The sequence below is a fragment of the Mytilus californianus genome, unplaced genomic scaffold, assembly GCF_021869535.1.
Source record: "Mytilus californianus isolate M0D057914Y unplaced genomic scaffold, xbMytCali1.0.p SCAF_3, whole genome shotgun sequence".
NCBI lineage: Eukaryota > Metazoa > Mollusca > Bivalvia > Mytilida > Mytilidae > Mytilus > Mytilus californianus.
Window position 1 is genome coordinate 52,991,047 of NW_026262679.1, and position 27,106 is coordinate 53,018,152.

General features: G+C 32.0%; 1 protein-coding gene across 2 annotated transcripts; it reads right to left on the reverse strand.

Annotated features, from left to right (window-relative positions):
• Positions 1-567: 567 nt before the first annotated feature.
• On the reverse strand, positions 568-26,634 carry LOC127734836 (lysyl oxidase homolog 3B-like). 2 transcript variants are annotated; one of them, XM_052244865.1, is made up of 10 exons: positions 25,935-26,626; positions 12,463-13,565; positions 10,490-11,137; positions 8,726-8,896; positions 7,998-8,154; positions 6,675-6,815; positions 5,740-5,857; positions 5,291-5,448; positions 4,353-4,447; positions 568-2,626 (listed from the first exon to the last, which is right to left on the reverse strand). In XM_052244865.1, the coding sequence occupies exons 1-10, from the start codon at positions 26,188-26,190 to the stop codon at positions 2,501-2,503; spliced, it is 2,973 nt and encodes a 990-aa protein (XP_052100825.1). In that variant the 5' UTR covers positions 26,191-26,626; the 3' UTR covers positions 568-2,500. The 2 variants fall into 2 exon arrangements, with proteins under 2 accessions (XP_052100825.1, XP_052100826.1); XM_052244866.1 differs by lacking the exon at positions 10,490-11,137 and having other exon boundaries at positions 25,935-26,634.
• Between the last annotated feature and the right edge of the window lie 472 nt (positions 26,635-27,106).

The following is a 27,106-nucleotide window of genomic DNA, read 5'->3' on the forward strand; positions in this document are numbered from 1 at the left end:
CAGTTTGTTGGAGAAGAATACAAACTGCAATGTGATAAACTGTTTTAGCCATTGCTATTGAGATACCCCAAAGCCCACTGAATAAGGACAGTAAGAAACTAAGCGTGAAGGTAAAGCGTTTGGACGCATGAAAATGGTTTCAACTCCCTCAGGAAAAGTTGATCTTAGATAGATTTGGCTATTATATGAGGTCCTTTTTGGTCAAATAGCTCTTCGACTGTTCTTATACATTCTTGGCTTTCAAATATTCGGCTTTGATCGTTCCTATGGAAGATAAATCTAGAAAAGCGCTTCGGACGCATGAAATATATAGAGTGTTTTTTCATTTTTTTAATGGTTTAAATATAGAATATTTTCAACGCTTTTAGTATTGATTTTCTCCACCTTTTCAAAATGGATATACCTTTTGAGTATTTTTCAAACGAAATCATGACATTTCATATTAAGATATAAGAAAGGTTTGGACTGGAGCAACTAGCTTTAGACATTTTTTTGTGGTTGAACGACCGTTGAAACAATTATATCACAAAGCATAGTAACTTTTCGAAGTGCAAAGTGATAATATAATTTTAAGTTTGTAAAGCCTTTTATTGTAATAAATTGTTTTCTTATCGGTTTACAAATATATAAATATAATAACTTCTGAAAATATTAGTTTTTTTGTCACAAAACATATGCTTCATTACACAACAGTAAAAAAGATACTATCATACAGTTTCACATAAATGCTGACTTTGTTTCATGTAAAAGCTATACAATACGACATTTATACAAAATATTCAACATTCATTTGATACAATCAACGCTAAACATTTATCAGCTTAAAGCAAAAATATAACATTTGAATACAGAAGTTTCAAATCTAGGGTTACGATCAAAGTCATTCACACTTTAAAACACAGGGCATATACAGTGTGAAAAATCGTCAGTTGAATATCAATTTAGAGAATTTTATACTAAAAAAAAACAAGAGAAATAAATTGATAACTTTAAGTTTTAAAAGTGTGTCATATTTTTTACCAAGAAAAAAAATCATATTTTTTTTTAAGTATAAAAACAATAACAAATCGTATTAAAAATGGTTGAAATAAAACTCCTTTCTAATTTATCATAATTTCTCTTTAACATTTAAAAACGAGTTTATAATATTAAATATCTAATTAAAACATCAGATGAAAATTAGGTATCATTTACGTGTAGTTAGAATTCCAAAAGGAATATCAAAAAGCTTAAAATTCAAATTCTCAATTCATAATGGGAAAAACTCAGAAACTTAGCTTCGCCATGAGAAAAAGAAAAATATATCTACTACAAGAATATATACTGCAAAAGGAATATCATAGATTTAAAATAACCTTGGAATTTTCCTTCTTGGTGATTTTGACACATACAAAAGCACACATATATGCTTAACGAAAATACAAATAATGATAAATTATTATATCAATAGTTACCTACAGAATCAATATATTAATAAGAAATTGGAATATTCAGTGTTAACATTTTTAATTAATAACATCCTAAATGAATTGCATTTATATCCAAACCCAGAGATTTTTATTCGAATTGGCCCTGAAGAATCGGCAGACGTCATTAAATTAAAAATGGAATCACAAGACACATTGCTTTAGAATGTTTGTTTGTTTAACCCCGAATTCAGAGCCTTCGTTTTCATTTTCTTTTTCTATTCAAGACTTTTATACTAAATAAAAATGTATATATATATATATATATATGATAGCTTGAAATAATCATATTTTGTTTAGTCAATTATACATCGACTTAAAAATACATATTCTCTTGTAATTTTACGATGCCATGTCACTTGAAGTAATATATCTTTTTTCCCAAATAACCATATACGCCAATAAAATAAAATGTTTAATGGAAAAATAGAATAGAAATGGTCCCCTTGAAATGGAACTTTATGCCATGTGAAATTTTTGTGTTGTTGGATAGCTGTCTCAAAATATTCATACAAAATATAGATAAAACTCTTTTACATAATTTGTTTTCCGTTTCGAGGGTATTGTTTTATAATTTTGTATATATACAGTACGTAGATATTAAGAAATACATATAAAGTAATGAATCATGCTATTTATGAAAATTATAAATGTCAAAAATAGCATTTTGGACATTATTCATTTATTTACTCATACATGAAAAATGCAACACATACAATAACATATAATGAGAAAACATGATTTGTTTAATTTATTAATATGCGAGTACACAATTTAAAGGTGGTCATCTGTTTTAACATTTTTCCTGATTTATTTAAATGATATTGACTACAGTACATACAAAAACCATCTGATTTTCGAGAAAAAAATCGAAATGTTTGGTGAATTTTGTTGTTTATTTACAAATATATCAAGTCTTTGGTAACAATGAAAGACAAAGCAGAACAAAACAATTTGATTGTAACATCACATAAAAGTACAACTCTGGATAAATTGTAACGATATTTTCAAAATTATGAAAATACCAACGATTCTCACAAAATACTATGAAGTTTACAGTTTGTAATCCTAGCGTAGTATCCTGAATAATGAAGATCACAATTCATACCATTGTTTTCAAATGAAATCTCAGGTACAAATAAACTCGGATTTACTTCAAGCTGAAAAACAATAAAAAAAAACATGTATTATCAGATCGTCTGAAACATTTAATTATATGTTTGTAAACTTTAGATTCATTAGATTGATTGCCAAATACAAAAATCATGGATTAAATCGACCAGTTCCTGTAAAATATTACATAAATTCGAAAAATATTTCAGAACTCTTGAAAATAAAATGGCAAAAAGATCGTCTGAAACATTTAATTATATGTTTGTAAACTTAGGTTTCATTAGATTGATTTCCAAATACAAAAATCATGGATTAAATCGACCAGTTCCTGTGAAAAATATTTCAGAACTCTTGAAAATAAAAAGGCAAAAATATTCTTCGAAAAACGACGAAATAAAATATGTACTAAACTTTAAAGTTAGAAGTTCGACTTGTCTTCACTCTGTTCAAAGATCTTTTAATACAATAGAACATAAATATCTTTCACATTTTTTATCTAGATTTTAATAATTAAAAAACCAATATAAAGAAACGTAGTTATATTGATAGCTGACTAAGCTAATTAAAAATCATAAAAGAAAAAAAAACACGAAATTATCTTTCGATCTCATTGCGTAATTGTTAGAGAGTAAAATAAGAAGAATACATTATCTTAAAAAAGTGCACGGATCAAAGTGACTACAAAGCTGTGTGCAGATCAAGATTGTTTTTTTATCCCTGACCCGAAGACCTATATATGGGTTTTAGACGACAGGAGATAGTGCCCACAAAACAAAATTTAAATGAAAATGATCGTTACGTGCAAGATCATTTCGATTATAAAATACGCTTCCATTATTGAGATTGAATTTGAAACCGTTTGACTTATTGCATGACTTTGTCATACCGTATATCTCTTTTACAGAATATTATATTTTATTTTAAATGATATAGGTCACGTTATGCTCATAATAGTCTCTCCCTTTTCTAGTGCGAAGTACAACCCAAATTATAATACTATTTGGGTCATTTATAATATCAGCAATTAGGTGAATGACAGTAATTTACAAAGCGGGAAATTAAATAAAGCCAGTGATTTGAAATATATAAATATTTGAACATATCTTTTAATGTTCTCTAATGTATGCAATACTGCTACTGAAAGGGCAAGAACTACAAACTATATCTTTAAGAAAAAAAGCCGAACCCAAAGTTCCTGATTGGGTTTCATACCTGATTTATGATTTTTTTTAAATTTTTTTACACTTTTGTGCAATTTAAATGCAGCAAAATTATCAAAAAGAATTAAAACAACATTTGTCTAAGTCATCTCTAAAATTGTGTAGTATTTGTTGATTTTTCGTGATATCTCTGACTTGCTATAAGTATTAGTTACATTACAATTTACCGTTTTTATATAGATTAGACCGTTGGTTTTTCCGTTTGAATGGTTTTACACTAGTAATTTTTTGGGGCCCTTTATAGCTTGCTGTTCGGTGTGAGCCAATGCTCCGTGTTGAAGGCCGTACCTTGACCTATAATGGTTTACTTTTATAAATTGTAACTTGGATGGAGAGTTGTCTCATTGGCATTGTAAGGTAAATAAAGATATCTTGGTAATTCAATTCAAACACGTATATAAAAAGAAGAAGATGTGGTATGATTCCCAATGCCCGGGCTTCCAATGATACAACTATACTTTAGAGACTGACCACATGACGTGGATGTAAGCAACTATGTGTATCAATTAGTCATATAAATGCCGTGTCCAAGTTTCCAGACTTAAGTACTTACCTTAAATTTATAATTTCCTGGTTTCATATCAGTTATGTCTATCCATTGACAGTCTATATCAGCCATATAATTATCTGAGCACCCTACTGATATACCTACAAAACAAACAATTGTATCACAGATGGAGTGGTTGAGTGTTGCTTGCTTAATGTCCAGTGGCAATTATTTTATACATATTCAGGACAAGAAGATAAAGGTAGATCTAAAGGTGGAACGACAGGGATGAAGTGCGGGAAATTTAGACTGCCACTGAAAAGAATGGTACGTTAAATAGAGGAAGACATTTTGCCTTGCAGTAGGCCACCTACGGACCCTTTAAAGACCTGTTGCCTGTTGTAATGGTTCTTTGTATGTTTGTTACTACATGATTCTTTGTTTGTTTGAATACGATATTGACACAAAATCCCATAATTTCCCTACATCAAAATATCTTGAATTTATACGGATATTTTAAAGTACACGTATTCACGTTTGCATGTTAATAACTTTCCATATTATTCCTCATCTTTCATTAAAACTTTGCTAGATTTTTTTTTTGGGTTAATCTAGAAAAGCGCTTCCAACTCATCAAATATAGCATACATAATATGAGCGTTTGCCAGATTTCATTTCACGTGTTTTCGTGTTAAATGGTCAATTTTCGCCGTGCTTCATGTAATTGGAAAAATACACCGTTCACCTCTTTATTGTTTTTCAGATAATCTTGAAATGACAATGAACTGTTATGAAGTTACTCCTGCTTAACAATTCTTTGCAATTCATTTATTGACACCGTGACCATATTGCTACTATTGTTGTTAGTCCCTTAGGAACATATTATCATACTATCCTTGCATCGGATTTTACATTGCTGTCGTCATCGGAAAACATAATATCTTAATATACAAACTGTTCATACTAAAATGACATCTGACGTGTTACAACTATGAAACAATTACCTTGTTCGCCATATCCTTGGCAACTAAATTTAGGAAATACACCTCTGTCACAGGCAGAATCTTCTAAACAAAAACTAGCCTTTAATCCTTCTGCTATGCGGTTACCATTCAAATCAGTGATGTCATAATGCGCAAATATTTCCATACTATGGTAATGCCTGTAAAATAACAAAATTAATACAGAAATTAATTCGAAAAATATTTATTAGATAGAAACTACGAGTAAAGTTCATCTCGATTTCTGTTGAATTTCGTGTTGCTCAATATTTTAGTGTTCTGCTTTGTGGAGCGTTGTTTGTCTTTTGTCTTTTCTCCTTTTGCCATGTTGTCGTCTGTCCAACATCTGGTGTTTGATTGCCACTTGGCATGTTCAGAAAAAGTATTTATAAATAAGATAATTGTCAACCCTATATACAAAGTTTAATACAAGTGTTCAAATATATACTTACATATGACATGCATGCCATTCCCAGTCACTACGACTACTTGCTGGTTTGAATTCTGCTGTTCCTTTATTTTTAACAATACTGGAAAATCGTAAAAGTCTTCTTGTGCTTGTTCTCCAACCTAAATCGTTAAAAGTTAATATTTTATGTATATTTTTTTCTGGTGACCAATGATTCTATCGTAGCTTGCGACAAGTTTTACAATTAAGGGTCTTTGTGAAAAGTTACATAATTTGCAGCTTTTTAACAACAGGAATCTTATTTCTATAGCGCACTTTTCATTCTCTAACTATATCCACTACTGATACTAAAAAAGTAAACCACAACAAAACGTATTGCAAATTAACCCCCACCCTTACTAAATAAAACCTGTATACATGGAAGTGGCTATAAACGTTACTCGATTGACGAGAAACCCCAAATAAAATTCGATAAATATAGAACATATAAATATAGAATATCAGTATCTTTACTATAATGATCATCAGGTTTATCGGGGGGTGGGGGTTGTGTGTGAGTGGGTGGGTTGTTTATTTTAATTTAAGATTTCCTAACGTTAATTGTTGATCGTATCTTTAAAGGAGGCAATGGATAGGGTTTGTTGAATAAAGGTTTAACGGACCCCAACAAAAAAAGCAAGAGTCGAGAAAATGGGCCAAAAAATTTTTTAAAAAAGAAGAGAAAACTGGGCTTTTAAAATATAAAAAATCGAGAAATATGGGCAAAACATGAATAAAGAAAAAATGTCTAAAATTTAGAATTCCAAAATTTTGAATCTCCCATCCAGACCCCAGAAATGTTAGTTTAGAAACAGAACCCGGCGCAAGGAATTGGTATCATATGTTTTAACCACTTTATAAGGAAGGAGTTGATTGATTGATTGATTGATTGATGAAATTCTGTCATTATTTGATTCATGACTCTTAAAATGTACATACGTGGACTATTTTTTTTAATTTCATATGCTGATTTAGCTAAACAATTTTCTTCCATAGCACATGTTAAATAATACAAGTGCCTGTCTTGAAGGAATGATGTTGTTTCTACCATATATGTACTTGGCTCCAGGTCTGGCAATTCTGTGAATGGTAAATAGAATAATTAAGTCAAAATTCACTTTCAAAAAAATGTTTATCTTTTTCTAATGAATATTCCTATTATATAGTTCCAACAAAAATTTTAACCAAATGTTGACCGAATATTAAATATAATCATTACTTTTCATTTTGTCCAAAATGAAACATTTTTACTAATGGTGTCTTCGCACTCTTCCAATATTTTGCAGTAGTTAAAAAAAAGTATGTACAAAGCGTCTGGATCATTAATTGACTTTAACTTATATATTTTGGTTCAGACATTTTGCGACAGTAAAATTACTTTGTGTTAAGAGTTTGCGTCTAATTTTGATATGTCTATTATTAGATGTTTTCGTTTCCATCATTTTCCAGAAGTAAAATTCATATGCTAAGCGTTAGCATCATTATTTTGATATGGGTATTATTATGTGTTTTTTTTGTATCATTTTTAACCTCATATAGCAATGACATTAAAAACTATAAAATACAAGCGCATTTTTAAATTACAAATTGTTTTCACAAATTTGATATCAAACTGCTTAAGCAATCTTGAATCAAATCAGGTCCAATTCGTGCTTCCAAACTAATGTTTTTCATTTTTCTTTTGGCAATGATTTCGTAGAACGCTCTTCGACTTATGAGTTTTGGTTGTCCCTTTGGTATCTCAGCCTCTTTTTTTAACAGTTGTAGTAAAAAAAACCTATTAAGGATGTGTTTAGGTGAGGTTTAGGAATTTTTGTCAAATGTTCGGACTCCTTTGTTTTTTTCCTACGATACAGGGTAACTTATTTTGCCCCATAACACCCATTTTTCTTTTCATATAAGACTTCAATAGCTCATAAATGGTCATTTACCAAAATTAAGCAGATTCTAGATTTCTTTTATTTCAATTTTAGACCCAAATGATACCAATGCAAATATAAGGTAAAAGTCCGAGTCAGCCTTTTCCCGCCATTTAAAAAAAAAATAATATCTCGAAAAAGAGCTCCATAACCTATCAATATTTTTAGCTTATTTTGTTCCTTAACTAATGCTCTTTTGACTTATAGTATCAAATCTAAATTCTTGATTTTTTTAATTTCACCTAAGTACATCCTTAATATGGTGTTGCATTGAAAGATCTAAAAAAAATAATAAAAGACCGTACAACTTCCGAGCAAACAAATCATCAAAGTAAAATTTTACTTTTAGAGCAAACAATAGCAGCTACAGCATCTGACCGGGAGCACTGAACCATGCCACTGTGTTCTTCCCAATTACAACGGTCTAAGGTCTTCTCTGATCCTTTGCATCTTACACGGGAATAATACTTCTTCTGATATTTCCCTCCAAATTGAGATGTCTGTAAACACAGAAATAAACGTTTAATTTCAATGCAGAATTGATTTTTCGCTGTTGGAGTTTAATTTGTATAATTTTCACGAAAGAAGTTTTGATCCATAGAAAATGATTGCCACATCAAATTTTTGAAAAATATAGATAGATACTTAGTTTGTGGTACAAACATTTTTCAAAACTAAATATGTTTTGTCTGGAAAAGGATGTCTTTGAAATCTTAGTACGAAATGTATTGGAAATAATGGACGGTTTATCTGTATGAAAAATGAAGTAGAAATTGAATTTGGAAAAAATCTCAAAAGAAAAATATTAGTTATTCCGAATTTGATTTTAAAATCATTATTTTAGTTAAAAATTACAAGAAATTATCAATTTCAGGAATTTAATGAACGATCAACGAGAAAAATTCACTTCATAGCGAAACCAGTTGGATTGCTGCTGAAACTCAAATAACCATCAATATTTTTTTCAAATTCAATTTATGTTCAATTTTGGCTTTTTATTAGCTCTGTTCACACTTTTCTCTATTGAGATTTTATTTCCTCTTTGTTTTTCTTGTGTAAGAACAATTATACCTTAGCGGCTTGCATTGCATAGCCTACTCCAAAATGTCTGCATGCTACCATTGCTTCCCTTATTGACCAGTGGTCACCACAGATAACACCCCATACATCTTGGTCTTGTGGTAATACTTCGATTCTTCCATCACTGTCGTGTCTGCCTCCTGATAACTTTACCTGTACTCTCTTAACAAAACGAATGTAAATCAATAACTAATACTGCGTATCAAATGTAAAAGTGTAAAACTTCAACATCTATCTATATATTCTAAAACTATTAGTAGAAAGAATGGTAGATATTGGAAAAGGGAAAGGGGACACTAATTACATAAGATACTTCTAAAACAGGTCATTTAAAAGCAAGCTAAAAGGTGCACGTAGGCCATAGGCGTCGACATTAGAGACTCTTTATATTCACTGATAAGACGAATTCTAACACGAAAATTTAAACAGGTTCATTGAATAAGAACATAGTTTACACACCCAAACGTAAGGGGCATTGTAACAATTGTCTGCCGGTACATGCAAGGACGTGTATCAATTCATGTAGTATCAATTGGTTCATTTGTAATGTAATGTAAGTCATGCATTCTGAATTATTTCAAAGGAACTGTAATTGATTACATAACTCATCAATTGTTACAAGACCGTATATCATGTTTCTTTCTACGCAGTTCTTTGTTGCATAGCAAGCAATCACCCCCCTAGTATACCAATATAGTCAGTAGTATGTTATATATTGTTACGATCTAAGCAATATGTACATTATATCATGGTTCACTGCAGACGGAAAACATGTAACATTCATTTCTGGTAATTGTATTGCGTAAATCCTGTCATAATGACGAGGTGCATATGTTCTTGTATCCGTTTGTTGCTCTAATAATATCTACTATCATTAAAATATCTACTGTAACTTTATAGATTAGTCTTTGTCAGCAGCGTTAACACAGAGAAAGAAAATTAAATGTATGCAATAGAAAAATCCAAATGGCTTTTTAAAAGTCGATATAACTATTTAAGGCCAAACATGCACGGAAGGATTTTGAGCCTAGATTCAATAAAAGTTATCAGCTTTATACTTTTATCAAATGTATGTTATAAATCCTTCAGATGTGGAACATGATCTGCTTACCCTTCCGGAGAAACTGAGACCACCCCGATATATGATGGAGTTGGTGTTGCTCAGTCTTTAGTGTCTACTTAGTGTTTTGTAGATTGTTGTTTGTTTTCATCGTTTTTCAGTTTTTTACCATGATTTTGTCTTCCTCTGTTCCGACTTCTGCCTCTTTCACATCCAGTAAGTTTATACTTATATCACCTTTCAGTGGCGGATCCAGAAATTGTCATAAGGGGGGGAGGGCACTGACTGCCTAAGAGGAGGCCCGCTCCAGTCATGCTTCAGTGATTCCCTAAATAATCAACCAAAAAAGGGGGGCCAGGGCCCCCTGGAAAACCCTCTAAATCCGCCACTGCCTTTTTTAAACATAGATACTGAATCTAGGTTAAATTTCTGATAAAATGAATTATCTTTAAGAGTTGTCTGCATTTTTGTTTCCAATGTAATGCTGCTACATTTAGCTTTAATATTGACAAGTTATAAATGCAAAGAGGGATATGGATACAAGCAATAAACTTTAAAACATGCAAAGAACCATGCTCATTTATAATTAACAAAAATATATTCCTATATGATTAAAGAGCAATTGATCTACACGGACGCGTTTCCATCATTTTTGTTGTTGTTGCCTTGGGAAAGTTTTTTTCGTTATATAATACCTTATGTCTGTTGTCAGCTCTGTTGCCATGCCCATGACGATGTGCATGAAAGCCGCTAGGAAGTCCAGTGTTTACAGAACTGGTTCCAATTCTCTCGTTTACGTTATTTCCTCGGTTTGTGTTACCACCTTCAGCTACATTTCCCATTGGCAAACTTTGACTGTTACCCAATGTTAATCTGCCATTTTGAACGGAAGGATCGTCATCTTGCGCCCTTGACCCCGAGTTGGACTGTCTACTCTGTTGACGATTAGGAGTTGTTGGTGTGGCCGATTCTCGCAAAATTTGCCTACGCATGTTGATGTATTCACCTCTGGTATACTTTGCTGGTCGTTCACCTGGTTTTGAAATCATGAATTTTCCATCTCTTAATTTCAACACCCATAATACAACCTCCCTGTCCAATACCCATGAGGCAACAGTTAAAGCTGGTAATCCATCAGCTCTATCGTTTACAGTGGATTGACGTGTAACACGTCCTTGTGTTGTTCGTATTACCGTTGTTGGTTTGGTTGTAGTCTTCAAAGTAGTTGTAGGGGTGGTTGTTGGTTTCGGGGTAGTAGTTGTTGTCGTTGTCGTCGGTTTTGTTGTTGTTGTAGTTTGTTTTTGTGTGGATGTTTTCTGCGTTGTTGGTAACGGAGATGTTTGCTAAGAAATGAAGACAACCATGCAGTTATAAAAAAATATGCTATAAATATATGATTGAGAATTGCCGGAATGGAAAGCTTAGAAAGCCAGGAACAGAGAGATACCGTTCATTGGTCATTATATAATTTCAGTTGAAAGTGAGATATCAAGTGCTTAATTTTAAGTATTATTATATATTTAAAATCTTCTGCTATCTTAAAAGTTTTATACTGATCCTCTTTTCAAATTTCTAGTAACGAGTCTATTTTTCAAATGCATAATTCAATACGTTTCAGGTGCAATGCATCGAAATGAATGGGTTTGAAGATATACAAAAGAACAGCTAAACTATATTTTATCCAATTCAAACGTTCATCCAGTGCTCTGTTACTATATACAGGCAAGCTTTGCATGCATGATAATAATGGGTAAAGCTTATCTACAAACTACATACATGCGACATGCACTGTTAAAGGATCATTCTTTCAAAACTATTTCAAATATCTCCGAAGTAATAAGTTTATATTGACATAACCTTTTTTATGTAGTGAAGTCTTTAATTTTAATTCCTGTGTTATGCAGTGGCCGATATATTTAGCACGTAGTTATGTTGAAAATATGTGACAACTACGTTTATCATGTGACCGTATTTTGACAAAATAAATTACCAAAGCTGTATTTGATGTGTAATTGGTGAAGAAAGTCAAACAGCCTAGGCCGCCATTAGCTTTGTGTCGCCAACTCAACAAATATTTCAGCCAATGAAAGTATGAATGAAAAGTTATCTGCAACTGCGTGCTTAGAATATTAAACTGTCGTGAAAGTGTGCTGTGAATGAAAAGGTCTTACAACAATACATGAACTTAAGTGCGTCAATTTATGTGTGCTTAAAGAATAAAAATACACATTCGTACCTTAATTGATTCTTAATTCTTATACAATAATTTTACATGATGATCAATGCATGAAAATTGCACCGAGATAAAACAATATTTATATATTAGATTGTACGAGAAGCCATGCGCACCTCTTTCCAGATGGTTTGGACCCTTATGTTAAATAAAATGTTAAAAAACCGCAATCAATTGGATGCAGATTCCAAAAAATCTGTTCTTATTTTTTTATGCTTGAAACCCAAATATTGGAAATCCGGATGTATTAGAATGTATGAAATGGGGATGCCAAAACTGAGGACCTTCTGAGCATATCCGGATGATAACTAATTTTTTTTTTAAACTGTATAAAATCTTTTTCATAAATACCATCGCGACTTACTATAAGTCTGATAAATTAAAGTTTTAATTCATGTTAAAATGCAGTTACAGCTATTTCAATGTAAAACATACCTCTACATTAAATGATCTATTGTCCAAATCGTCTTCGCTTACTTTCTCTGTCAACATATCTTGAACTTCTTCATCAACATCATTTTTGTCATTGTCTTCAGATTTAATGAGAATATTTTGAGATGAGTCGCTATTTTCACCTTCTGTGTCTTCTAAGACTATTCCAGGATCGTCTGCTTTCATACGTTCCCTTCTTTGGTCTTCTTCCGTCGTTTCGTCATCCTGGATTTCGTCTGCAACAGAGACAAAGGGAGTTGTCACCGTCGGTGGTTTCATTATTTCGTGTCTTATATGGATATACTCATCTTCAGTAATCGTCCTTGTAGAATCTCCTGGTTTAGCAATCAAGTAACCACCTCTTCTCAAAGGCATTACCCACATTTTAATATCTTTATCCATTGACCAAGTCCCTATTCGCAATCTACGAGGCAATCGGGCTGCTTCGTAAAATATTGTGGTTGATCTTTTAGTTGTCGTAGGCTTTGGTGTGGTCGTTGTTGATGGTGTCGTCGTCGTTGTTGTTGGTGTCGTCGTCGTTGTAGGTGTCGTCATAGTCGTTGTGGGTTTAGTTGTGGTTGTTGTTGGTTTTACAGTTGTTGTAGACGGTTTAGTTGTTGTTTGTTTTTTCGTCGTAGTGGTTGTTGGAGATGTTGTTTTTCTTGTCGTCGGTTTATGTGTTGTAGTTTTTGTTGTCACTCTTTCGATTGATGATTCCTCAATTTGGTCTGATACTTGTGTTCGTCGGTCAATGGGTACATTATTGCCCTCATGTCCTAAATCTGATACTTGTGTTCGTCGGTCAATAGGTACATTATCGGCCTCATCTCCTAGAAGCACATTGTGCGATGGCGAATTAACAACTTCAACCCTGTCACTGTTTTGAACAATTGCACTTTCAATTACGTTTCCATCAATATTCGATGTTGGCGGTAACGTCGTTGGGGCAGGTGTTGGAATTCTCAAACAGACAGCACCTGCTGAATGTCTATGCCCTCCACATGAGTTCCGATGACGGCGATAAAATATTCCCCATCCAGGATTCCAACATGCTGAAATATTTGGTTCAGATCCTCGGCAGTACACGTCAGCAAGCCATACTCTTCCTAAAACAAAGTGATGATTTGTGTCAAGTTTTACGTAATGGCTTATATTTAAACATTTGACATATTAGAATAATATGATAGCAGACTTTGTCTTTCATTGCATATGCTTATAATAATGTCTTTGAATTTAAAGAAAGGAATAAAAGCATGTGCAACAGTGATTAACATTAATTAAAATTTTATGATGAAGGTTTCCCGGGACTAAAATGTTTTAATACTTTGTAAATAAAATAAATCTTGAGCTCGGTGGTTGGGTTGGTTGGGTTGGAGGATGGATCTATAGTCACAAGGTGAAAAATCACCAGAATATGGTGTATTGATTTAAAACAATTTATTTTAACTTTATTAGATTTACTAGCGTTAATTAATGTATAGTTACTGTGTTTGTGGATTAATTGCTTTGTTTTAATGTATATAAGTTATTGATTATAAACATATTATTTGTGGCAAGTTATTAAAGTTGAGGAATCATATAAATCTACTGCATACAATATTGTTTACGTCTTTAATTGCTTTGTCAAAGATCAAAGAATTTCGATTTTACCATTTTTTTCTCAACTCACAAAAAGAAAAAAAAAACAGTCTAAAAAGCTGCAAGCTAACAAAACAAATGTACAACGCTCAATCGCTCCGTAATAATGTCTCAGGAGAAGTTATCAGTGACGCCACAATATGTGAGTAGACGTTATCAAGCTCACTTTCGTCAAGTATAAAACGGTCTAAATGAGGGGAAAAGAACAGTAATAGAACGATAAACAGATTATCGGGGTTTTCTATGTATAGATATCGTAAAATATCAGCGCTCACTAGCCAAATATATTCACATTGTTGCTGGCATCTGATATTTTACGATATCAATGGATAGAATTAGAAAACCCGATAATTAATACGTACATGCACTGAAATTGATATTTTCACTTGATATGTGCATATTCTTTTGAATTATGACGATACGGTCAAAAATTTTCAGACCACCCACTTATTCCATGATTTGCACATGTCTTTATAATGATTATTATATTGATACAGATCAAACGATTTTAGTATTTTGTCAATGACATTGTTGTTAATCTTTGAACTTCATATCATAATGCATTCATTGTTGCATAAAGTGACATATAGAGACGTCTTTAAATATTTATAAAAGTGTGTTAAGTGGATAATAGCTTATATAAAATCAAATGAAAAATTCTATGTAAATTTCTCATTTACTCTATGTTGGGACCAATGTTCCTGCTCAATGTTGCACTTGTGAGAAAAGTAAAAACTGTTTTCTCTTCCCGCAAATTTAAAAGTATCATATACTCGTTCTGTAAGCATTTTGAATATCTTATTAGCACATTAGCCAAAGTTTTAAAAAAACGTTTTGATACGATTATAAAATGGCATGTTGCTAATTTACAGAAATCAGAGACATATATACTTGAATATATATGTCTTTGCATAGATGAAGTTGCAACCGTCTGGATTTCAGAGATAAGAAAACAATTTCTCTTGTTACTGGACAGCAATTACGTATATTTATAAATTAATTGTCAACACTCTTGTTACTGGACATCAATTTCGTATATGTATATATTAATTGTAAACTCCTTGATAGTTTTTTTAAATCTTATAAATATCAGTTTGCAGTTTCATTAGTCAAAGACGCAAAGTTGATCTTAGATGGATTATGCCATTTTCTAGGTCCTTTTGGTTATATGTTCTTTAATTGTTTCGGTTTTTATACATCCTTGGCTTTCAAATATTCGGCTTTAAACGTTCCTGATGAAGGTAAATCGCTTCGGACGCATGAAATTTATAACGTGTGGTTTTCATTTTTTTTTTGGGGGGGGGGGGGGGGAGGAAGGGGTATTCTTTGTACGCCCTATCTGTTGATATGTTGATATGTTAATTTGTAAACTTAATGTATGCCATCAACCCCATTGGGTTATAACTGTGCATTAATTTGAATAAAGTTATTAAGCAAATTAAGTTTGTCAAATCAAAATTCAAATTTAATTGCACAAATAACGCCAAATAAAGGTACAATGTCATGTGCATATAAACCCCTGGTGTTACTACTGAAAATTGTGGCGTTTCTAAATCAAAATGAACGTTTTAAATGACGTTTAAATGACCGCATTATAATTCGGCTATGAACTAATCTGAACAATAAATGCATTATAATTCGGCTATGAACTAATCTGAACAATAAATGCATTATAATTCGGCTATGAACTAATCTGAACAATAAATGCATTATAATTCGGCTATGAACTAATCTGAACAAATTCTGTTTTAAAAACATGTGTTTTACATATATTTTCAGAGGGAAACAAGTTATGGAGAAGATCGGTAGAATACATTTAGTAAATAAAATGTTAATTTCAGTTGTAAAAACAATAGGGAATAGGTCTTTTGGTTTAAAAAAAAGTTTTTCAGATTTTTTACTTGTATTTTGTAAAGGAATCGACCTTCATTTTTCCTTATTCTGTATACATTTTGATTTTTATTCACACACAAAGACAAACTTTAAGATAACTTTTATTTAATTTGTAAGTCGATAAGTTTCAGCAAAATTTTAAATTGTAAAATGTTTTCAATTAATTTTAAACAGGTACTTGTGCAATACCATTAAGAAGACACCAAATGATCTACTCAAAATTGTTTTTATCATTCATGTAAAAGATTATATCCTTATATGTTAGAATCCTATAGCTTGAACTGTAAATAGATTTATTTGAAAATGAATCTTAATGTATAAAAGCTCCGCGATTCATTGTTTACAAGTGTTTATCTTTTTATGAAAGACCAAACAGTTGAAGATTTGTATTATTTCAATATATTAGGACAAATAACATCTCAAGGGAGTCAGAAACTATCTTCAATATATGTTTACAAATCTTAAAGGATTCTTAAACAGGTGTTGATAGTGAGAATCTACTTGACGTTAAATTAAACTGTTTGAGGTTAACCGCGATTATGTGACTCGATACAAAATTGTTCAATGAATTGTCCTTTAAAATGTTTTGTTTCCGAACTCTAGCATTATAAATGCGTTTTCCTCCAATGATGTACATCAAGTAACTAGGATCTGTGAAATGTACCGACCGGGGTAATTGGAGGTAAAATTAGACTGCCACTGGAAAAGAGTGTATGTTTGATAAGGACAAACAGTTAGCTTTACAACATATCGTATAAATCTTTCAGATGGGTTGATGATTTTTTTCATCGTGCACCCTCCCGACACGAAAGCTGGCCTGGCGTGGCTGCGTATTTATACATCCCCAAGAGCCAAACGGACGCCTCCTTAGCATGAACCATGCTTTCATATCAGTTATGTAACAGGGCTAATTTAAATCCAAAAAGTTCATTAGTTTCTATGAAAATAACGAATCAATTACTTTTAGTCTCTGGTGTTTAGTAAGAAGCGAGAACTGTAGGTTCTTCTTTTAATATTGATTGAGAGGTGCGAATGCTTCATATATTGCAGTATCAGACTATCAACATAACATTAAATCCGAAATTTTCGATGCTTTCTTCCGAATAAGAAAATTATCACGTACAGAATTTATATTTGCCTTTGATGCAATTCATATTATCAAAAACATGCAAGCAAACCGATCAAAAATAACTAAAAAAACATCAGTGAGAGACAGGTTTATGTTATCGAAATTCTTCAAATCCTTGGCATCCATCAAGGTTGAGTATCGTAAACTTCGAATAAATGCAAAATCAACAAAACTAATCAAAGAATAGTCACTCATTGCTTTTAGACTAGACAGATATAGGAATTATATAACATGGATGTTTATGAAATTAACATGCTCCTGAACAGATATGTTTAATACTTTCGCCAGATTTTCATTAAGTTTAATCAATTAACGAAAAATGAAAATGTTAAAAGTCTCAGCTTTTTGTTTAAGTGTTACGCAATGTATGGTGTGCGTTTTATCATCAGAGAATTATAGGCAATCATTACAAATTAAGAGAAAAAAATTAACAAGATCTTTAACATCACACAGTTTCAAGTTTCAACCGCCCTGTACTCAATGTTTGTCTCACACAATGCATTGTGAGAATTTGTAATTTCGATTACAACTACTGTTTAAAATATTGCATGAAGAGGTTTTTGCTGCTCTATTGGCGCCCTTTTGGTTTTGTTGGTTTTTGTTTTTTTTTTATTAACAGAGGTTTTGATCTTACTTACGATTACAGAACTTTGTCGAGCATTTTGAGCCTTTTATATCACTTAGGTCTATGTATTGTCAAGCAAGTTATGGATACAACGGTTGAATATGTATTTTCATTTCAATTTGATATCAGGTATCCGTTTATAACTTATCCGATTATATATTAGGATGTCAGTAAAAATTGAAAAACGACCAAAAGACAAAGAATAGTTTACAAAACACAACATAGAAAACTAAAGACATAGAAACACGAACCCAATCAAAAACTAGGAGTGATCTCAGGTGCTCCACATCCATCGTGTTGCTCATTGAAGTACAAACTCGGTGATAAGACTTATTCGGCGATTCACATACAAGGAAAAGAAGACGGGATCATGGCTAAAACAATTAGAACATATCCGTCGCCATCTGTTTAACAGATATTTCATAACGGTAAACCAACTCATGATTGCGTCCGTAACTTTTACGAAGGAATGACTTCAATTTCACCACTTCCAACCCTTCATGCCTTAGTTTAATGGTTTCCTTGTAAGCAACAACCCTCCATTGGGAAATCATGATTAAAGATGCAAGCTCTGGAATATTGTATCAATTGGGAGATATATACTCCATAAACATTAGCAGGCGCTGCTGGAATGTTGCTACATAGAAATGGAAAGTTCAGAATTGGGAATCCGAAATCATCTCTTTTGTTGTAAAGTTTTGTTTTCAACCGACCTTAAATACCAACTATTCCAAACCAGGCTTACCATCACTAGATGTCTTTGGGTTTTTATTTTTTGTTTTTTGTTGTTGGGTTTTTGTGGTTTTAGGTTGTTGTCTCCTTTTAATTATTCTTGCATTGTTAAAAAAAGCTAGGATCTTCATCCATAAAGTTCTACTCCTTTGGAACGACAAACCAGTTGAATCAGATATACCATAATTCCTGTTTCCTCTAGGAGCCCAAGAGAGCACCCAGACGATAATATTTCGTATAGACAGGAACCATTAAAAACTTTCAACACCCCACCTGCGATATTAGGCTCATTAAATAACTAACAATGTGGTGCACATTTTTTTCAACAGATTTAATGATGTGCATATGGCTCGTTATATGTATCAGAATGGTAATATTTGGGAACGTCCTGTATAATTTAAACTGATTTTAGCTTATTAACAATAATTTAGCCACCCTCCTTATCACTTTCATTTCCTTAGCTATGATTTGCAGTAATAAGCGTAAATTATATATCAGTTGTTTAATGGGTTAAGCCCAAGTCATCACATATTTCGCCACATAGAACAATATACTCATTATAGATACCAGGATTAAACTTTTGAACGCCTTACGCGCGTGTTTCGTCACAAAAGACTCATCAGTGACACCTCGAATCAAAAGAGTTAAAAAGCCAAATAAAGTACGAAGTTGAAGAGCATATAGGACCCAAAATTCCAAAAAGTTTTTGCAATGTTGAAACTGTACCCTAACAAATGCTCACCATAACTGTGTAACTGAATCATGAAGCCGATATATGTTTGATTAACATTTTGTTCGTTATATAGATTGTCTCGAAGTATTCTTAAAATATGAATACATTGTATTGTTTTCTGTTAAAATTACAGCACCTTATTCGGAAGAATATAAACTTTTTGGAACGAAGAATTAATATGCAACATGTAGTACCGTTAGACAAAGTAAGCCTACGTGTACTGAAACCTTTGAATCCGGTTTGACATATTCACTTCGCTCATGAAGCTACACATGTATCTCTTATCGTTGATTTCAATATTTCCCTTCTTTGTTCTTCAACTTAAGATTCTCTCGTAATTCTAATATTTTTTTTTTGGAGCAGATTTTCGACATTTACTAGAAAATCCTTCAAAAGAAATCTTCAGTCATGGGACAGCTTAATAAAAATATAGCACTTTATCATATAGAGCGACCCAAAAATATGCCGAAACCATATCAAGTTAGCTAGGCGGTGCAATCTAATACATGTAGAAATTCTCAATATGTGTTTGCTGATAATTTGTAAAAATGTGCGTGATTAGTATGAACAATTTTGAAACTATGACTAATTTGCGGATGATATTAACCTCGGTCAGAAAAGCATAAGGTCTACCGTTTAGAAGACCGCATTGTAACGTTGAGATCCAGAACAGTAAGAAATGTGCTATTATTTTGCTTTGGGGTTCAGTCAAGTGCGAGTTTGTGTTTTGTGTCAGGGATTAATATATCATATCATCTCTTTAACATTACATGTTTAACATTAAAGGTTATGCAAAGAAGAAGTATGATGTGATCCCTTTTCTGTAAAATAAACTTTTTGAATTAATCAAAAACATAATTACATCTAAAGTAAAATACTTTACTACAAAGAGGGCACTTCAGTAAAGGGTATAATCGTTGAACTACTTCAACGTTAAAGTGTTCATTTGAAGTTTTTTCGTCTTACGCCTGCAAGATCACATTTTAGGAAAACCTCTTTTGGGCGGGCACTGTGAATTCTGGGTTTTTGTTTGTTTCATCACATAAAAATTCTGTCACGATCATATTTAAAAAAAAACTCTTCCATATGCTTGAATTTTACCATCCCCACTGTGATTATCACGATCACAAACTGTTTTATGAAGACGTTTTTTGAACAAGAAATATGTCGTGTATACGTTCTTGATAAAGAAATATGTATGTGGCGAGATTGTTAAAAACAGTTTATAAATGTTCGCAAAAACTTTGTAATACCATAAGAAATACTTCAAATAAAAAAAATTGTCATTGTCCTTGCTAAGTGACCTTTTTATGTATTTGTGACATTGCGTCAATGAATCTAATTAACCAACAGTGGCACTGTGCCATTATCTGTCAAAAGATTCAATCATGGTAAATGAAGTAATTATCAGTTCCATTCTTATAGAATAAGTAGAATTATAACATACGAAACGTAATTGTGGTCTATGTGTTTATATATAGGTCGCTAGTAAACGAGTACACTCATTTGGAAGAAAATTGTGCATTAGCTTCAAAGTATTTGGAGAACTTGATATAACAGAAAGACTCTTAGAACTAGATAATGTTCTGTTGGCTGCATGTTAGATCTAAATATTGCGGAAGAAGATATTGGCATGTCTGTATGTTTAGTGACTACTGCAAATAAATACCTTGTCCATTGGATTTCCTATGATCTGGAAATACCAGGCGTCTAAATTATTATATAGCGGTTGTACGATGACAGGCGGCGTTGCCATAGAAGTTAGAGGACAAAGTACAGGTTCCAGCCCTTGTTGGGAAGGAAGTTAAGAATCATCTCTCTCTCTCTCTTTTTTTATATATATATATATATTTATATATTTTATCATTTCTATAAATATTTAGAGTATTTAAATAAGTTTGAATAAGAATATTTTCTTAACAGAACATAAATTCATTTTCTAGCTATACTGATAATAATCTTGGTATTTCTACCATCATATCAACGATGACAAGCATATATACACAGATGAATGAATTTGTGAATTTATATGATGTACTATGAAATGAATAACTCATAACAGCTGCACACAATACCTCTCATCGTACATGCAAGCTAGAAAAGTACACACATGAGCCGTGTTAATAACCACATCTGCTTGATGACAAAGTAAAAATGCAATAATTAATTGGGTTGTCGCGTGCAAGAATTTGTATTTGTTGAATGTACATTGAGAGCTACCATCAAATTTTAAAAAAGTTAATTTTACAAGGATTTTACGACTAAAAGATAAGAAATTCAATATCAGTTTGTTTTAAAAAGTTTTAATTGTCGATCTTTTGTTCGAGTTTTCTTTCAAACATTTGCATAATTGAATTAAATTAAAATCCAGTATAATAAGTGACAGTTACGGAAAGGATACGATTGGCCACCCGAAGTAATGTTAAACAATATACATAACCATAAACGATTTTTTGTTGTTGTACCACTCTGTCGTGTCTGTTCAACGTATGAACAAAACATAAAACAGGCCAAATTTTATAGATTATAGAATAATTTTTAATTCCATTTGATGTTTCAAATCCGCCATTATTACAGTTAGCAATTAAAAATAATGTAAATCCACGTCCATGCTCTCATATGAAACTTTCTTCAAAAGAGATCGTTTATCCTTAAATTACCAAATTTATTACAGTACATTAAAATTTACATAGAAGGGTTATCAACATTTATCAACAAACAGTTCAGGTTTTGGCAATTAAACCAGAAAAAGACAAGATAGAACAGCGATTCATATTGACATACAAAAGCAGTGATAAGGTATCAATTTGATGACAGATGAATAGACGCAATTAAGATTTCATTCCAAATCCATTACTATGAAACATCTTCTGAAAGTGTTACTGCATGTGGAAAATTTGAAATAATGACACTATTCCTGTTTTGTCAAAACTAATTGCTCTTTTTTAGAACAAGAGAAAAGATAAATTAATTATAAATTACTTCTATGTAAATCAGATGTAAGCGTCTCATATCTTCGGGGCTAACGCCGCTCAGATATGAGAGGCTTACATCTAATACAAGGAGACGAAGTAGGAGTGCAAATGCACGAGACAACTATCCACAAGTGAATAAAGAACAAGGATGTGATCAAATACATGTCACCGTATGTTTTGGTACATCTATTATGAATTGTAAACAATTACTATGAAGAAGAAGACAGCCAAAAGGACTAGATAAGATTAAAACACAAACACAAACACATTAAGGAAAATATCGAATGCAGTACAAACTTCTATAACACTTGTTTCTGAGGAAATGCAAACGGATGTACACTGATTAAGAAATAAACTTTCCATTAGATAAAATAGACTATCACACAATTTAATAAATTGTTTTCCTGTTACTAAAAAAGCCATCACAGAGAAAATAAACATAGGTTTATGAAACTTTATATACTGTAACTAAAGCAATTATTTCATGTGTGCCAGCAATTGAACCATCAAGAATATACAACCCTCGTACATTAATAAGATGAACATAAATAACAGTTAGAGGAGATACCAAACCAACAGAAACAAAACAGGAATTAGACCAGAAATGGGAACCAATAGGTCAATTTGCGAATGAAGAAAGTAAGATAACACAGAAAGGTATATGGGCAACAAATAATAAGAAGAATACAAGCAAACTTGCCGCTTTCAAAAAATTCAGGATAGTAAGGACATCCTGATCCACACGCAATATGCATTGTATTGCATAATGGTAAGAGCCAATAGTTATTATATATGACCGAGTATAACATGTAGAAACCAGAGCTCGCAGTCAGAAAACGTTTGAGTACGACTATCACACTCATGCACCGAAATCAACCAATTAATCTGCTAGATTTAGTGTTTGGAGCATAAATTGTGTACTCCGAGTACTGAGTAAAGTATTAAGACTGAAAGGCCACAATAGTTTTAAAACGACTGTAACAGACAATTCAAAATCAGGTGAATGAAACAAGAACTTGACAACTTAATACAAAAATAGGACAGATGTTTGTATCGTGTAAATGCAGTAAGTTATGATTAAGTTGAAGGAAAACCAATTTAATCAATCGAAGACTATTTGTATAGTCAATGTACTTCTTCCTTTTACAGCATAATCCTCTGTTTAAGATCTGGAAGCTAATTGACAATGCTTTAAAATGAAAATAGCAAAATCGAGTTCCCTCGAAGAAAACAATAAAGCCATTCATAAAAGTAAAACAAAACAGAGAGAGTAAACATAGCATTAAATAAAACCACTTCAGGAATCGGGAGGGAATTCAGCGAAAATAAAATCTTTCTCAATGATAAAACAGCTCAGTGAAAAAAATGAATGTTGCTATTTTTTAATAAACGCTTGTCTTATGACACATGTCGATATCGACCGTCAAATGTCGAACTTGCATTAACGTGATTTCATTAACTAGTAACAGTTACAGGTGCTGGCAATTCAACCATTTAAACATAAACATGATTGAACAGAAATTCAGACCATCAAACAGTAAGCAATGATAAGGTATAAATGTGATGACAGAAAATATTTCTTTCCTAACTTTGAATACAAAAAATTCTCAAAAAGTTAAATTGCATCTGGCACATGGCATACATCTCCACTGTTTACAATAAAAATTCTTACAAATCAAGTGAAATTGAACCGGTTTAGTTTCAATGAAGATTACTTACTGAAAGATAAGTTGAAGCAGTTGGGTTACAATTACACGCAAGTCTTTTTTCCACAATGCATTAAATTTTAAAATGTAGATATTAATGATATAAATGAGAGAGAGGATTAAATGTGTATATCTTTCTGACAAATGCTTTTAATACACGTTTGAAATCTGTTGTTTTTGTCATTTAATCATTATATTGCTAGAATATTCAATTCTTATATATGTAACTCCTTCAATAACAAAAACATGTATAGAAAACCATTAAATTTAGAATTAAAAAATAGGTGACACAACATTGCCTTTTTTTTTAACAAAGTACGCTACAACGCAAAGTTTAATTTCGACAATGGCAGCATTTCTGTTTTAAATATTTTGTAACCAGAGAAAAGATTGAATAATTATTCGTTACTTCTACGTAAATTGATTGATTGCATCCATTATCTTCTCTCGGTCACTTACGTGCCCTCGGATATATAAAATATTGTGGTAATTGCGCTCAAATAATAAGCACACCAAATAAAACAAATCATAAAATATCTATACGAATATTTTGCAATCGTGTATAATTGTCAGAAATAGGAATATGCCACAAAAATATTTGATGTTAATGTACGCAATTTAGTATGAAATGCTGAAGTGTTCCTATAAAAATCTGGGACAAGGACTATGTTACTGTGTCACGACAATTAAGTTATCATTGCATTGAATTAAAACATCTTAATAACCACATTAGAGCAATTAACTACGTGGTTAAAATCATGACCAAAGAGAACAAGATAAACAAAGAAATAAATTGTAGACCCTAAAAAGAAAAACTAAAACCACGCTAACTGATAAGTTCACTGATAGTTTTATTCATTGTCCTATGTACATGTAAATTATTGTGAAACGAGAAGATATTTCAGATGGATAAAGTAAAATGTATTTTAAAACGGAAAACAGAACTCTCCGTTACAACAAATCTCTATGTTAAACGTTGCACAGCTGTCTACCCTGTGTTTAGTTAATAATTAAAAACCGCTTTTGACAATTATTTTATTATATATATACTTGCACAAATTTCCCGATAACAATCATATATTAACAATATTATGCAACGATTTACTTAAAATCATAAGATTTTAAAGATAAAAGGAAAGAACGCAGGCGTTACGTACATCATTATTTGACGTTTGATGCCTTGTTTCCTTCTTATACCCGCTTCCTATAACTCCCGCTTTTAAAAGGGTGTATACACACATAAAATGAAGCAATATATGACAAACCATCATTTACGAGGGATAACATCACTCATTTTGAAACCATGGAATGGTTCATATTTGAGTGCATGTAAAAAAAAACCGATTTATTTATTTACTTTTTATATTATTTTCATAAAGAAATAGTATTTAAATATAGTTTACAAATACTTCACAACAAACAATACAGGGTCAGGGTTGTTTTTTCCTTCATTAACAAATAGCATCGCTGTCATGTAATCAGTCTTTACTGTCGGGGTCATCGCCTCTTTTATTGACCACTTCGCATTAATCTTGCAAAGACGTTAGTTTTGATTAGGCACATAAAAATAGCTATCATGATTGCTTAACTATGTTTTGTATTGACGCTTGCAGATGATACATTCATTACTAAAATAAACATACAGGCAATCGTTCAACAATGTACTCTCAGTTGATATATACATATTTAAAATGTATACTCATCAGCTAGTGTATCCCATCTCAACCCATGTTTTCAAAATTTAGAAGTATACTTTATTCATTCGACATAGAAACTAACTTGCCGTACGAGTCTCTTGTTCATTAAAACAAAAGACAAGTAAACATCTCTTGTTCGTTAAAAAAAATGCCAACTGAATATTAAAATAGACCAATTGGTCAAATTAGCGAAACATACAGACATAATATTATTTCACTTATTTCATATGTCTAAAATACTAAAATTGCAATTGATTATAATTTTTTTAGAGCAACACAAACAACAGCAAAAAATATAAAATAATGATAATTATAATAATAATATAATGATAAAATAATAAACTCACTGCGTCCTCTGCCAAATCTACTCCCATGGACATACTGCAAGGCTCTAGGGTACCCGAGCTGACGACAGACAACATGCGCATCTCTAATGTCCCAGTTATGGTCACAAATTGATCCCCATTTATTATCATGGAATACTAATACTGTCCCCTCACTTGAACTAGATCCTCCAATCAAACGTATATCTCCTTCAGAAAAAGGATAACTCTTTATATAAGCAACACTCAGGATAAAAGCAAACACTTTGATTAATTCCATTTTGATTGAATAAGAAATAAAAAAAAATCAAATGGGGAAATCCGCCGTCAACTCCCTGCTCCTGCCTGCCTTGGTATTCACCGACGTCTTAATGAAACATTTTACAGTATTTTAGTGCCGTGCATATGTCTTAATACAATATAAGCGCGTGCCACATGACCCATGATACGTTGGAGGTCATGGAAATTTAAAACTTTTTTAACTTAAATTAGCAGTGTCTAAACACCTGAACTACTGAATAGATAGGTGTGCACAAAATGATCCGGAAGATTAACAAAACTTATCTAACTATTAGTAAATGATTTTGTTAAATAAAGACATAAAAGGTGTCAGTAAATCAAGCCTTCATCTTAGTTTCCAATCACCACTCACAAAAAATCTTAAACCCGTATTGTTTAAATCATAACTCGAACATTGAAACATTAAGACTTAAAATTCCTATCTCATTCATAACATTTTCTACACTGCTCTAACAAGCAAACCAACTCGACAATTTATAAAAATGTCAGATCAGCATCTTGAAAACCTTGGAGGCGTTTTCGTGCACCTGCATAAGATGTTGCGGTTATAAAATATAACTCATCGCTGGAATATACATTCCACGATGCAGACTGTGCAGTATAATATAAACTCGAAAAAGCGACAACATGATGCAGGTTATGTATATCACAACAAGCCCCTATTATCACCGAAGTTTGTAAATTTACATAAGCGTACGTTGATCACTCTGATACTTAAAGGTATCTTTTGATTGAAATCATAAATAATATATAATAAATCGTAGGTAAATGTGAATTGGGGCACGAAAACTTCAATAGGGAAAGACAACCTTGATCAAATATGCAAATCCATACTTATTGCTACTGATCAGTGTCTATTCTGTCTACGTGTCCTTATGTAAACTTTTAAACGTTGA

Bases quoted from the DNA above. Each gene is read 5' to 3' on its own strand.
- LOC127734836 (XM_052244865.1), bottom strand. From the start codon at position 26,190: ATGGAATTAATCAAAGTGTTTGCTTTTATCCTGAGTGTTGCTTATATA. The intron at 8,897-10,489 runs GTATTATATAAC...CGTTTTGTTAAG, and splicing joins GAGCTGACAACAGACATAAG to AGAGTACAGGTAAAGTTATC. The intron at 8,155-8,725 runs GTATAATTGTTC...CTGTGTTTACAG, and splicing joins ATGCAATGCAAGCCGCTAAG to ACATCTCAATTTGGAGGGAA.